The 14753-nt window shown below is 36.8% G+C and overlaps 1 protein-coding gene across 1 annotated transcript; it reads right to left on the bottom strand.

The window, feature by feature from the left end:
- Positions 1 to 6519: 6519 nt before the first annotated feature.
- On the bottom strand, positions 6520 to 8973 carry LOC148731727 (uncharacterized). Its single transcript, XM_088761936.1, has 5 exons — positions 8910 to 8973; positions 7390 to 7461; positions 7098 to 7166; positions 6741 to 6806; positions 6520 to 6581 (listed from the first exon to the last, which is right to left on the bottom strand). The coding sequence occupies exons 1-5, from the start codon at positions 8971 to 8973 to the stop codon at positions 6520 to 6522; spliced, it is 333 nt and encodes a 110-aa protein (XP_088618062.1).
- Positions 8974 to 14753: the final 5780 nt, after the last annotated feature.

Below are 14753 nucleotides of genomic sequence, written 5' to 3'. Positions count from 1 at the left end.
CTTTTGGTTTGATTCCATCATCATTTGCGGATTCCTTCTTGGATGTAAAATAATCTTGAAATTGTAAGAAAGACAAATTCAATTAGAACAATGAACTGAATAATATTAGATTGTGCGGTGACGATACAATGTTTGGGCTGTGAAGAAAAAATTATTTTCTATCCCTAAGACTGACTCACTGATACTCACTCGATCCGTGTTCAATCTGTCGAAAGTCCAAATTGTCTTGCAACAGTTTTTTTTAGAAAATGTGAGAAAGAGTATAAAATTGTTTGATATAACAAGGCCTCAGAAGCTTGGCTCGTAGTTGGGAAACAAATTGAATTAATTCCATTTTAAGCTTTCTTGTCTTGGTTTAAACAGAAACTTTGCCGAGCGTCACTTTATTGTGGCTCACACTCATCAGTTTTCAATGACTTTTTGTACCTTTTGGTTTGCTTCCATCGTCATCTGATTCCTTCTTGGATGCAAAATGATCTAAAACAGCAAATAACACAAATTCACTTTGAGCAAAGAACACTGTTACTGTTGATTTTGTCAGTGTGTTCGTTTCCATAGCGCTCGTTGTACTCAGTGGTTACAAACTTAGAATACAATCATCTTCTTGGGCGTTTTTTTCCCCAACCTGATGAGAGTCCATCATCCAGATCCAGTTTTTCTTGGATTGCTGTAACTTTATCCTTCGACGCACCTAAAAAGATAGAATTGGGTTGTGCTTTGGAAATCAATTGAAATTGATGAAAGATGATAAATTGCTAAAAGATAACCGCCGGACTTCGCATAAAACTTTGCATCTAATGTGCCAGATCAAGAATAATTGGGGATGTTTCTCGCCTTAGGTTCTCCTATTGTTGATGTTAATTACTGTCTTAGAGATAAAAGAATATGGAAATAAATCTGGCCCATTTAACTCCACCAGGCTCAATCTTTTAAAGACTTTGATTTCACCTCACTTCCTCGCTTACTTACTGACGGAATATACTTCATATCCAGTTTATTCTCAATAGAAGTAGCTTTACTGTTGTCGGTCAATAAAATTAAAACGAAATGCCTTTCATTCTTTTCTGAGTTATCAACTGGTCAAAGAGGCAATTCATGGACTAAACTTGTAATAGTGCGATTCATAGGTGCTCTCTCAGATACCAAAAATATTTCGGTTGCTCATCATAGTTGACAAACTTCAATGTCCAGTTGTTTTAAATGGGGCCCTCGATAATTCTATAAAAAATCTGAAGAAGCTTTATATTTTTTTCTCACCTGGTGAACTGTTGTCAGCAAAGTCCAGGCTTCCTTCAGCTGCTACAGGGGAGGCCTGGTGACCAACTAAAATACCTATACATATCAATAATAATAACACTCTTACTCATGAGAAACTCGTGACTTTTGTTTTGTTCATCACCTAACTTATTCAAGGTTTTTCCTCCTGAAGTGAAAATATCTAATACCGAAATCAGTTTGGAAAGTAAAAAAATTAAAACCTATGGCTATTATGCAGACCTACGTCAAGGGGAAAAGTACCTAATACCGTAATCAGTTAGGGAAGTGAAAGAATTAACACTCATGGTTATTGTGCAGATTTAGGCTCTCAAATTAGTTTCTTCTTATGTTTATTTCTATCCTAAATATTGACCCACAGAAAGTTATTCCCTCAGTTTCAAATCTTCGAAAAGTTCACTCGCTTTGCAGTGTGTTTCCCATTGTTTAATTGACGCCTAAGCTTACACACATTCTGAGTTTGCACTAATTACTTGTACCTGTTGATTTGTCATCATCGACATCTGACTCCTTCTTCAATCCAAATTGACCTTGAAATGGTAAAGAAGAATACTACACTTTAAGCAAACAAAACCTTGAGCCGTAGTGATTCAGTTGTGCGTGTTTGATTAATTTCCAAAGGTCTTAGAGAAGAGCGATTTATTTGATGTTTTATTGCTCTAACCTGATAAAAGCTCCTCTTTTAAATCCACCTTCTCTTGGTTTGCTGAGTCCTTCCCTTTCAAAGTATCTAAAATGAATAAAAAATCAAACACATTGAGTTGTGCTTTGGAAATCTCCTTTCAACGATGATAGTAAATTTCAAGACAGAAACCTGCCTACTCTGCAAATTTCTCAAGCATTAGATCCCTGTATTAGATGCAGCTAGCTGCCTGTTAATTCATTTCAAACCAAAGTTTAAATACTAAACCAGATTAATGATTGAAATACCTCTTTACTATTTACAGCTTGTCTATGTACCTGTGGGGCTGCCGATCTCTAAGTCTTCTTTTTTTCCAGATACCGATAAAACTTGAGTTTTCTCCGACTCTAAAGAAAAAAAAAATGGGCTTGAATGATCGTCATCCACATTATCATATTTTTGTGATTATTCATGTTTTCATTATCAATAGATTCTGTTTACCGTTCCCCTAATCGTTTGGGTCATGTAACAATTAATTCTACGAAGTCCTTATGAGATACTTTCCTACTATGAATATGTTGTATTATTAATGATCCATTTCAGTCCTACTTACCTGTAACTGACGAAGAAGCTGTAAAATCCACTCCTTTATCACTTACGGTACCTTCACTTTTAGCTGTTCCTGAAATTTCGATGAAAAGATGCACCTTATCTAAGTTGATTTTAAATATGGAGCTTCTTAAACAAATTCGCGTAGATTTAGGCTTACACACATTAGTAGTTTTAGAATTATCTCTAGCTTGTACCTTTTGGTTTGCTTTCATCATCATATGATTCCTTCTTGGATGTAGAATAATCTAGAAATAATCAACACAAAATCAATTAGAACAAAGAACTGAAAGTATTGAATTGTTTGGTAACGATGCAATGTTTGGGCTGTGAAGAAAGACTGACCCCGCACTGATACTCCGTAAATCCGTTTTTCAATCCGTGGAAAGTCCAAATTTGTCTCGTAACATTTGTTCCAAGTAACCCTTTCTGTTCTTTTAGGTCCTTTTGTACAAATTTTGGAAGGGGTAAGCTATGTGCTCCTTTTGTTTCAAGTTACTAAGGCCTAGAGTCGCTGAAACTATTATACACGATAGAAAGGGTGAGAAAAAACACAAAATTGTGTAATATAACAGGACCTCAAAAGCTTCGCTCGTAGTTGCGAAACAGATTGAGTTCTTTCCATTTTAAGTTATTTTGCTTTGGTTTAGAACAGAAACTTCGCCGAGCGTCACTTGTGTGTGTATTATGTCGTGTAGATTTAGGCTCACAATGATTACTTTATCAATGATTTCTTGTACCTTTTGGTTCGCTTTCATCATCATCTGATTCCTTCTTGGATGCAAAATGATCTTGAAACAGCAAATAACACAAATTCACTTTGAGCAAGGAACACTGTCAATGTTGAGTTTGTCAGTGTGGGTTTGTCAGTTATAGCGCTCGTTGTACTCAGTGGCTATAAATTTAGAATACAATCATCTTTTTTGCGGTTTTTTTTTTCTCTCACCAGAGGAACGTCCATCATCCAAATCCAGTTTTTCTTGGATTGCTGTAACTTTATCCTGCAACGTACCTAAAAGATAGAATTGGGTTGTGCTTTGGAAATTACACGAAATTGATGAAGGATAATAAATTGCTAAAAGATAACCACCCGAATTTGCATAAAACTTTGCACCTAATATGCCAGATCAAGAATAATTGGGGATTTTTTTTTTTTCGCCTAAGGTTTTCGTAATGTTGCTTTTAATTGCTCTCCTAGTGAAAAAAGAGAATAGAAATAGATCCGGCCGACTAAACTCCACTAGGCTCAATACTTTAAAGGCTCTGATCTCACCTCACTTCCTCGCTTACCTGCTAAGGGAGCGTCCTTCATGTTCAGTTTTTTCTCAACAGAAGTAGTTTCACTTTTCTCTATAATAAAAATGACAACTAAATAATTTTCACTCTTTTCTGAGTTATCAACTCGTCAAAGAGGCAGTTCATGGACTGAACTTGTAATAGCGTGATTGATAAGTGGTGACTTAGATTGTCGAGAAACCAAGAATATTTGCTTTTCTTATTATAGTTGACAAACTTCCAGGTCTAGTTGTCTTATCATTGATAATTCTAAAAAAAATCTAAAGAAGCTTTATGTTTCTTTTTCTCACCTGGTGAACTGTTGTCAGCAGAGTCCAGGCTTCCTTCAGCTGCTGCAGGGGAGGTTTGGTGACTAACTAAAATACCAATAAATATTAATTAGTACATTGTACGCCGCACCCTTGAGAAAGATGAAGCGGATCCCGTGGCTACCCGAGCGGTCCAAGATGGGCCCATCTTGCCCGCCCAGGATTTTCGGCATCGATCCCGCGCATGAAAAAAAAATTGAATTAGAACTATGGAAACGCAAAAAGCTGCTTAAGAAAATCCAAACAAAGAAAACAGAAACGACTCTCGTAAGTTTGTTAAGTACAAACACAGTTGGCTTTCTTTCCCGACTCTCAAAGTAAACAGGTCACTCCTAATTCTTATTTAGGGAACATTTTTTTGCAATAGAATAAATCCTTTATCAACCGAGCTTGTTCGGTCAAGATCGCTGGATAATAGCACGGTGTTTTTTGTTTTCTGTTTTTCGCATTTTTATGGACCTCGGCCTCGTCACAGTCCGTAAAAATGCAAAAACAGAACTTGGTCACTATCCAGCCATCTTGACCTCACGCTTGGTTAATAATGCATATATAATAATAACACTCCTACTCGAGAGAAACTCACGACTTCTGTTTTCTTCATCTCCTAATATATTCAAGGTTTTTACCCCTGAAGTAAAAATATCTAAGACCGAAATCAGTTTGAAAAGTGAAAAAATTAAAACGCATGGTTATTATGCAGATTAAGGTTGTAAAATAATTTCTTTTTTGGCTCTGTCTTAAATATTGACCAACAGAAAGTTACTCAATCGATTTCCAATCTTTAAAAGCTCACTTGCCTTGTAACTTGTTTCCCAGTGTTTAATTGACGCCTAGGCTCACGCATATTATAAGTTTGCACTATTTACTTGTACCTGTTGATTTGCCGTCACCGTCATCTGACTCCTGGAACTCAAATTGACCTTAAAATGGTAAAGAAGAATATTTCACCTTAAGCAAACGAAATTTAGAGCCGTAATGATTCAGTTTTTTGCCTTTATTTTTATTTGCGTGTATTTTCAAAGGTCTTTTTGTAGTCACAAACTTCAGAAGTAAAATTCATTTGCTTTTTCATTTCTCTCACCTGACGAAATCTCATCATCCAAATCCGCCTTCTCTTGTTTTGCTGAATCTTTCCCTTCCAAGGTATCTAGAAATAAATAAAGAATCAGACATATTGGGCTGTTCCTTAGAAATTTCCTTTTAACGATGAAGGATAATGAATTTCTAGAAAGTAATCGCCTACTCCGCACACACCAAGAAAAATAATTACACCCTCTATCGCTCCTGTTATCTCAGTATTGTTGCTTTTTATTGTTCTCAAGCGTTTCAGTACTTTATTATGTGTGGCTGTCTGTTAATTAATTTTCAACCAAAATTTAATTAATAAATCAGATCGATGATTGTAATATACTTCTACAATGTTTGAAGTCTAACTCAGTACCTGTGGAGGTGGCAATCTCTAAATCCTCTATTCTTCCAGGTGTCGATGAAATTTGAGTTTTATCCGGCTCTAAAATAAAGAAAAAAGGGGTTTGACTGGTCGTCATCACCGTTTTTATCGTCATGAACAACATCATAATCTTGTTACTATATATGTTTTAATTATCAATAGATTCTGTTTACTTTTCCCACAACAGGGCTAGAGAGAAAAGAGTATAGAAATAAATCCGGTCAATTAAACTCCACCAGGCTCGATATTTTAAAGACTTTGATTTCACCTCACTTCCTCGCTTACCTGCTAAGGGAGCATCGTTCATGTTCAGCTTTTTCTCAACAGAAGCGGCTTCACTTTTTTCTGTCAATTAATTTACAAAGAAATGATTTTCAATCTTTTTTGAGTTATCAACTGATCAAAGGGAAATTCATGGCCAAAATATGTGATAGCGCGACTGATAAGTGGTTTCTTAGATTGTTCATGCCAAGAATATTTGCTTTGCTCATCATAGTTGACAAACTTCCGCTTCCAGTTGTCTTATCATTGATAATGCAAAAAATCTCAAGAAACTTTATTTCTTTTTCTTACCTAGTGAACTGTTGTCAGCAAAGTCCTGGCTTCCTTCAGCTGCTACAGGGGAGGCCTGGTGACAAACTAAAATACCAATACATATAAATAATAATAACACTTTAACTCGTGAGAAACTAACGACTTTTGTTTTCTTCATCTCATAAGATATTCAAGGTTTTTCCCCTTGATGTAAAAATATCTAAGACCGAAACTAGTTGGAAAAGTTAAAAAATTTACATCGCATGGTTATTGTGCAGATTAAGGTTGTAAAATAATTTCTTCTTTATTTCTATCTCAAATATTGACCGACAAAAAGTTATTGAGTCCGTGTCAAATCTTTCGAAACTCACTTGCTTTCCCAGTGTTTAATTTAGGCTTAGGCTCACACATACTCTGAGTTTGTACTAATTACTTGTACCTGTTGATTTGCCGTCACCATCATCTGACTCCTTTAATCCAAATTGACCTTGAAATGGTAAAGAAGAATATTTTACTTTAAGCAAAGTAAAACTTTGAACCGTAATGAATCAGCACTAGTTGTTTGCGTTTCATTTATTTTCTTTAGGTCTTTTTGTAGTCACAAACTTAAGAAGTGCAATTCATTTGCTGTTTTTTTTTCTTTCACCTGATGAAAGCTCATCATCCAAATCCACCTTTCCTTGGTTTGCTAAGTCTTTCCCTTTCAAAGTACCTAAAATAAATTAAGAATCAAACATAAACCGCTGTTCTTAGGAAAGTTCCTTTAAACGATCAAGGATAATGAATTTCTAGAAAGTAACCCCCTACTCTGCAAACATCAAGAAAAATAATTGCACTTTTTTTCACCCCTGCTATCTCAGTATTGTTGCTTTTTATTGTTCTCAAGCATTTCATTACTGTATCATATGTGGCTGTCTGTTAATTCATTGTAAAGTAAAATTTAATTTATAAACCAGATCTTTTATTTTAATATTTCTATACTGTTGACAGTTTAACTCTGTACCTGTGGAACTTTCGATCTCCAAATCCTCCAGTTTTCCAGATGCCGGTGAAACTTGAGTTTTCTCCGAGTCTAAAATTAAAAGAAAAGGGTATAAATGATCGTCCTCGTCGTTTTTATCGCTGCAACATCATCATATTTCTGTTACTACTTGTGTTTTCATCATCATTAGATTCTGTTTACCCCTCCCATAGCCGTCTGGGTCATGTGACATGACATAATTGTATGAAATCCTTATAAAAGATACTTTCCTACACGAAGATGTTTTATTGTAATCCAAGTCAGGCCTACTTACCTGCAACTGACGAAGAAGCTTTCAAATCCACTCCTTTATCACTGGAGGAAGCTTCACTTAATATATCTTTCCCTGAAATTTCGTGGAAAAGATGTATCGTAACTAAGTTAATTTAAATGTGTTGTTGGTTAAATATAGTTTAACGCTTCTGAATGGTCGATTGTCTTTTCAAGTTAAGCTCGGTGCAGCATAAATTTAGTTCAGCATGACTGGTCTAGTTTGTAACAACAAATGAAATAAAAAAGCCAGCTTATGATCAAGAACGCATATCAGACATTGAACTTGTCACACCCAACCAAATGGTATTCTATAACAGGCGGCGAAGTTTAAGCGAGAGACAAGCGAGCGGTGTAGTGCGTAATTAGACCTACAGGATCATACAAATTCTAGAAGGATGAGTTGATTAACAACACGGATACTTTCTGTCCATCGTGAGGAAATATCTCAGGAAACATTTAAATCTGGTTTTCTTTTGCCGCGTACTATTTACATGTAGCTACAATTCAAATCGATTAAAAATTTGGTGAGCCACTTTAATAAGAGAGGACAATACGGATCTAATGAAGTTACTTTGGCTTCAAATGTAGCAAGGGGTAGACAAAGTAAATTACAAGACATTAACAGAACTGTCGTACGAGGTTACAAGGAAACCAACGCTATTCTCAGGATTCGAAAAAAAATTTTAACGAACACTGTGACGTCACTCTTTAAAGTTCCATTCTATGAGCTGGTGAATTTTGCAAACCTAATACTTGTTAACTCCAATCTCTTTATTTGTTTCGTTCCATCATTTTTTCTTGACGAAATGATGTCGAACTGTAGCTCTCCAGCTGGCGTTAGCATGAATTTTGGAACTCGACCGATCGGGTGAAACTTTAAGTGTAGTTACGGTTCAAAACTTTCATGAAGATGAGTAAACAGATTTACAAATAAATGATAAAGTGAGAGCTTCTGTAAACCAAAAAAAAAACCAAGGAATTCAGCAGGGTGTCAAGAGAGATTTGTCCCACGTGTTTTAAATGTGATATACATCGCACGCCGTTTTATCAAGTAAGAAAAACTAAACAAAAACAATACTAGGATACCTTTCTGCGTTCGACTTTAATGGCCGCTTTTAAACTATGCAAACTCGATTTATCGTCAAAAAAGCCAGTACCCTGAACTAGAGATAGTATCTACCACGGCGTTTTTTTTTTTTCTTTTTAAGTTTTGAATGTCGTGTCTCTCGCTTAAAAAGATTTGCAAAGATGTCGACACTGTGGCAATCGACCCGTGGAGCGTAATTCTACCCTGGCACAAACTGGCTCCAAATGTCAATGAATAGCCGCACACGTCTGACTCTAAAATCTGAGCGAAACAAGCGGTTAGCTCCTCAATGTATAAAAGCTGTCATTTTCTTTTAGATGTTAGTGACAACGCCGTCATAGGGATTCATCTTTATTCTCGTTAAAGATTAAATTAATTTGTCCATCTTCCCACTATGTGCATGCCATAATTTGCTGAAAAACTTTTTCTTTTACCTGTGGAACTCTCGCTCTCCAGACCTAGTTCTTCTTTCAATTGCGAAACTTTATCCTCAGCCATAACTAAGAATAAAAACAGAACCAAACCAATTTCCTTCGTGTCATAAACATTTGTTTAAAAAACGATTCTGAATGCAAAGGTAAAACAGGTAAACATATTACAGTCTAAAACATTGTAGAGAAAAATTGGAATGTATCCTATATTTTATATAAACTTTTTAATCTACTAGGAAAATAAGAAAGAAAGATAACAAAACACCGTACACGTTGTTGGACCGACTGCGGTTGAATATGAAATAGAAATAAACGTTATAAGTTTTCTAGCTTCAGAATGATGAATCTCCGAGTTTCAACAGTTTCGCACAGTAGCGCTCTTACTTGGGATCGTCTTGATCCCCATGGCGAGTAGAATAAAGAAAAAAACTAAAATCAGTCCACTAAGTTTGCAGGGATAGTCGTCATTTTGTTGATTTGCGTTCAAATATATTTAACGTACATTTGAGTAAGATGACGCTTAAAACAATGCACCACAACTGAATTCTTACCTCAATCTCAAAGATAAATTCTTGAAAAAATGTTTCCGCGATCAAACTTTCTCGAGCTCTTGACTCTAGATGAAAACGTGATTGTCTCCAAAATGAACATGTAACATGTACAGCGTTCTTGTACAGACAGGAAGTCGTAGGGAGGTTGTAGGTAATTTTAAGAAAAAAAAAAACTGGAAACGGAAACCAGAACTTCACGTTTCATTTTCGTATGTCATATTTTTATTACGGTGCTGGGTAATTTTTAGCATTATTATCGAAAGCTTGACTGAATCGAAAACTGTCGCGAACGACATCATAAGCGCTGCTGCTCTCAAATCATAAATAAAACCATCATCCAATTATACAGAATGATTTAATGAAGAAACTGATTGGCAGAGAATGTTTATATTTGCTTTCAAGACGTGAAAGCACAATTATCCGGAAAGGACTTCAACTCACACGTATAACAACGCTTGATCAACACGAGAGAGATGCGCAGCAGTAGTGTGGTGAATTTTACAGAAGACACTGTTAAATTCAACTCCTCTGCTCCTTTTGCTAGAGCTACCTGTTACCTACTAAATTTCCCTTCTACCCCCCCCTGTGATCAGAACTCATATTCTCCACAATGTTCTGTATACATTTCATATCACTGACAAGGAGAATTTGTGTATCGATCAAGAGCTTCTTTGGTTGGCAATCAATTTCTTAATTCTCGCTTTCAACTTTCTTCTGTAATCGCATGTCACCACTAAATATAACAACAGATTATAAAGCCCTTGGCCTACTATTTTTGATAGGCATGGTTCGAAAAGAAAATTTATTATTTACGCTGGCCCTCCCACAGAGAAATAAAAAAGTGGGATGCCAACACCAGCTTCTTCCGAGCAACAAGAAAGCACTAAGCCTCGAAAGAATTCGAAAAGCACCAACGATAGAACTAAAGCGAACAGCAGATCAAATTTGTTCACATTCCCCTGCAGGAACGATGAACGCGTGACTAAAATTTGCTTTGTCCCCAGCATAAGCGGCCTTCGTAGCTCAGTTGATATTAGCGTCCAAATAGTGCCTAGAAGGACTAGAGTACCACACCTTATGCCCCGGGCATCGAATGCCCCCTTGCATCATAAGTTGACTTCATTTGACTTCATAATGGCCTCAGTTTCAACATGCGTTTATTACATTGCAAGAACCACTTTGCATGTGATCCACCCAAGATCACATGCATGCTTTACTATAATGTTTCTACTCAGTTTAGAAACTAAAATACCCTACACATCTTAAAAACGACAGCAGAACTGATAAGTATTGGTGCGGTTGCGGTAATGGTATGGCCAACTGACTTGATGACTTAAACTGGCCACCTTAGAGAGTTTCTAAGGTTACGTTTCGAGCGTTACCCTTCTATTCGCTTTGACGAGGGGCTAACGCTAGAAACGTCAGCCATAGAAACTATTTACGGTGGCCAATTTACAAAATCAACTCTGCTGATATAACCAAACTCTCTCCAATGGCGTTTTCAAACGTTCTCGAGAATATATACTACAGCGAAAGCTGTAAACAGATTAAGGAGCCTTTGCTTAAATGTGCTGTAAGTGTTACTTCTACACAATATTTATCTAAGTTTCCATTAGACTGTTAAATATGTTGTTTCTTGTATGTGGCGTGTTTTCACAGATGCTTATCATATATTACAAGCTCTTTACGACTGTGATAGATTAATTGAATTCGCGCGAACTGGACACAGGCTGAATTAACAATTGATTACATGTTTAAGAGATTGTGCGTTGTACTTTTAAGAACTGTAGAGGAAGCTCATAAAAGTAGTGTTGCTTTTGTAAGCATAACCAAACTTAAAACTCTTTTATGTTTCATCAACGGCTACTTATGGATTTTAAGCAATGACTCATAGTCTTAAGCCCTCCCCGCCATTTTCTCTTCAGAAATAATAAGAATGCGCTAAACGACAATTTAACGTTTTCAATAAGAGGTCGGTTAATGTTTCTGTAGAGGGCATACATCTTCATTTCCTTTTGAAAAGTTTCTTAAAGCCTTGGAACTCTTTCATGTCTGTTATTAGATTGACATGATCCAAGCATTTTTACTCAAGATCCTGTCAAACAGGTTCTCAATAGCATCGTGCGAAATCTGCGATCACGTGACAAAAACGTATAAAGATGACTGACCCGGCAATCTGTAGTTTTACTCAGTTAAGACTGAGTCAATTTCGATCCTCAGGGTTCCGCCATTTAATTTCGATTAGTTTCAGGTCCTCAAAATGAAAACCGTAGCTGACCTGATGCCGTTTTTTTTCGTTGTCTTCGGTAAGTTGTTCATATAAAGCTTAAAAGAGATTTCTTTTCGTTTCGGAACCAGAAACGCCCTAAAGCAAGTTGTTAATCCTTTAACGTCCATGAGTGAACAGGACAAAAGTTATCCTTAAAATAAAGGGAAACATCAATTAGGAGATTATTAGTTGATCCAATACCAGATTCCCCAAACTAACATCATAAGAATTGTATGGCAGAGGGTAAGGAGAATTACTAAACATGATCTTAGGGCTAAAAGAGTTTAAAGGTATCAGTTTAGAGCGGTAATTATCGATAAGGCTAAGCGGTGCAGTGTAACTAAAATGTCCTGGTGTAGTTCAATTTGATTGCCTTCAATTTCTTTGCATAAAAAACAAACAAACAAACAAACAAACGCGGTATCGATACTAATTGGACGAGAAAGACGAGAAAATATTTTGTGAAAAGGAAAGATATAGATGATTTAACCGTGAGTGATAGTTTGCGTAGAAATTTTATTCACACACTCATACCAAAACGAAAATTTAAGCGGTCTGTTTTGATTTTCAATTGCTAAAGGGATGATTAAGGTTGGAGTAAACCGACGGATGCAACAGAGTTAGTAATCTCAGCTTAAATAACGATATTCTTGATTTAGATAAGATTAAGGTGTATGGTGTAAAACTCTTCTTAGTTGGAAATCAAACTTATTATCTTTCTTAGGCTTGCTCCAATTTGCCGAAGTATTCAGCGTGCGACACTTTGGTAAGTCTAGAACTTTGACGTTTGCGAGAATTTAAGCTCCTAACCTGAAGCTGTTTTGTTTTCATTCCCAGGAAAAGCCCCATTGTAACTGTGCACCGAGCTTAGCCTGCAAGGAAACACGGGAAATGGACATAGGAGAACAAACAGCTGAAGTAAAGCAATGCATGCCGATCAATGAGCCCATCGTTGTCGAAAAACTAACAGAAATTGATGTCAGTGAAACTTTGGACCCTGGCAGTGCCGTACTGGACCCGGCATCAAGATTTTATCCTGGCAAGGGGAGGAAACTGTTAATGAAAAAAAAAAAAAAAAAAAGAAAAAACAGAAAATAATTGTGTATTTTTTCCTTGCAAGGTTTTCTTTCTTATTTCTATTGGAGCAGAAACTGTCAGAACTTAGGCAAAAATTTAAATTACTTTTTCCTCGCAGCGTTTATAATAACTTGTAGTCGAGAGAGATCGTGTTACAACGGTTCTAGCAAAACTCTGTTTTACCTTATAATAAGAATTGTTTTCCTTGTCGTTTGGAAGCATCAGAAATTATGCTGTTTCTTTGAACGAGGAAAAATCCCTATCATGAAATCTTGCCTTTGTTAAACTTTGATTTCAGAAATGCACGACGGCAGTCGACTGTTTTTGGCCAAACACCTGTTGTCTGTTTAACAAGCGATGTAGCCTGAAGTTGCTGAAATACTTCACTTGTTACCTCAGGGTAAGTGCAATAACTGTAAATAGTTAAATTTTAATTAACTGTTGAAAGAATCGTGGATCACTTTGGTTTTGTTCTACATCACTCTGTGATTGGTTAAGAAAGCTTGCGTCTTTTTTTCAACCAACCAGGTTCAAAATGAAAACCAATCGCGACTGGTCTCGCGTTGAAAGTTGTTCAGGGGGTTTCGGTGTTCACTTTGAGTTCCTATTGGCTCCTTGTAATATTTCTTTAGTTCTGATTGGCTGTTTTGACTACATAAACTTTTGATCTTTACAACATGTAATCGAGAAGCGCTCTTGGATGGTAGGCGGGTTTCCTTTGATGCTGATGCCTATTCCCCAGTCTTTCATAAGTTTGTCTCGGTCGAATCACGCGATCTGAGAACAAACTGAGGTCTGAGAACAGACTGGTTTGGGGGGTAAAAATAGGAAGGGAACAATGAGGGTCCAAAATAAGAAAGTGGAATTTAGAGTGCCCAAAGCCCACCCACTGAGGAGTGTCCATCTACTCCTTAAAGATTGTTCCTTTTTCTACAGCTAAAAATTGTTCCAACTTCTAGAGCTAGGTCGAGCCACAAAAACGAGTCAATGTTGTTTGGGACGCTCTGAAAGGGTAAATACATAGGTAGGCTTTGTGAAATGGAAACTATAGAGCGATAAAAATGGGGTTTCAAAAGTTAGAATAGACCACCGAAATCTCACTGGAAAGTAAACAGGCATTCACGCTCCCCCGAGTCCCACCCCCCTGAGGACTCTTCGTTTATTCCGCTACTGTAATGAACCCGATCTACTTTCCTAACCAGACATTATTTTTTTATTTAACTTTTAGAGCGTGCATAAGTGTGGCTGTCAGGAACATTTGGTTTGTAAAACCACGACTCACGTGACACTTCCGATCGAGAAGACTCCCTTTCCCATAAGGCAGTGCGTGCGGAAAGACGAAGCATAATCTTCTTCGTAAGATTCCTAGTAATCATTGTAACATGAAATAAAATCTGACGGCTTGATTTGGTCTTGTGACTAAGAATCAATGTTTTGTAGAGTTCTTTGCAGTCTATTTCACGTCAACAGCACGCTAACTGCACTTTCCTTGCGCTTTTCTCGCATTCAAGCAGCAGATTGTCCCAGGCTAATCATGGTTTTCCCTTACGGTTACCGAACTTTTACTGCTCTTTTCCCGTAAGTTGTCCGCATTTTATCCGGAGTCTTATCCGGCAGTTTTTCCCCGCAATTTACTTGCGCTTGCCTCGCAGTTTCCCCGCCCATCCCACGTACTTTCTTACACCTGGCAATAAAGAGAAAAATATAACCCTCTTGAGCAGGCCATCATTTTCATAATCACAATACCCGCGGAGAGTGTTCGAAATTGAAGCTGCAATTTAGAGAATGGCATTATTGTGACTCGATGATGGTTTTGAAGGAAAAAATTGAAATCTGGGAAGTGAAACTCCGAAAATTCGTCGTGGGAATAATAATTGATTCTAAATTTTTCAAAATAGAGATAAATATTAGATTTATCGTCCCTCCAACCGGTACTACAGACACATTAGC

The sequence above is a fragment of the Stylophora pistillata genome, chromosome 5, assembly GCF_964205215.1.
Source record: "Stylophora pistillata chromosome 5, jaStyPist1.2, whole genome shotgun sequence".
In the NCBI taxonomy this organism is placed as follows: Eukaryota; Metazoa; Cnidaria; class Anthozoa; order Scleractinia; family Pocilloporidae; genus Stylophora; species Stylophora pistillata.
Note: the sequence above shows the minus strand (reverse complement) of the source record. Positions and strands in the feature narration are given on the sequence as shown.

What these genes read in the sequence shown, in the direction of transcription:
- LOC148731727 (XM_088761936.1), bottom strand. Translation starts at nt 8,973, where the DNA reads ATGGCTGAGGATAAAGTTTCGCAATTGAAAGAAGAACTAGGTCTGGAG. An exon ending in GGAGATCGAAAGTTCCACAG is followed by an intron (nt 6,807 to 7,097) that starts GTACAGAGTTAA and finishes AATTTATTTTAG; the next exon opens with GTACTTTGAAAGGGAAAGAC. An exon ending in GGATGATGAGCTTTCATCAG is followed by an intron (nt 6,582 to 6,740) that starts GTGAAAGAAAAA and finishes TACCATTTCAAG; the next exon opens with GTCAATTTGGATTAAAGGAG.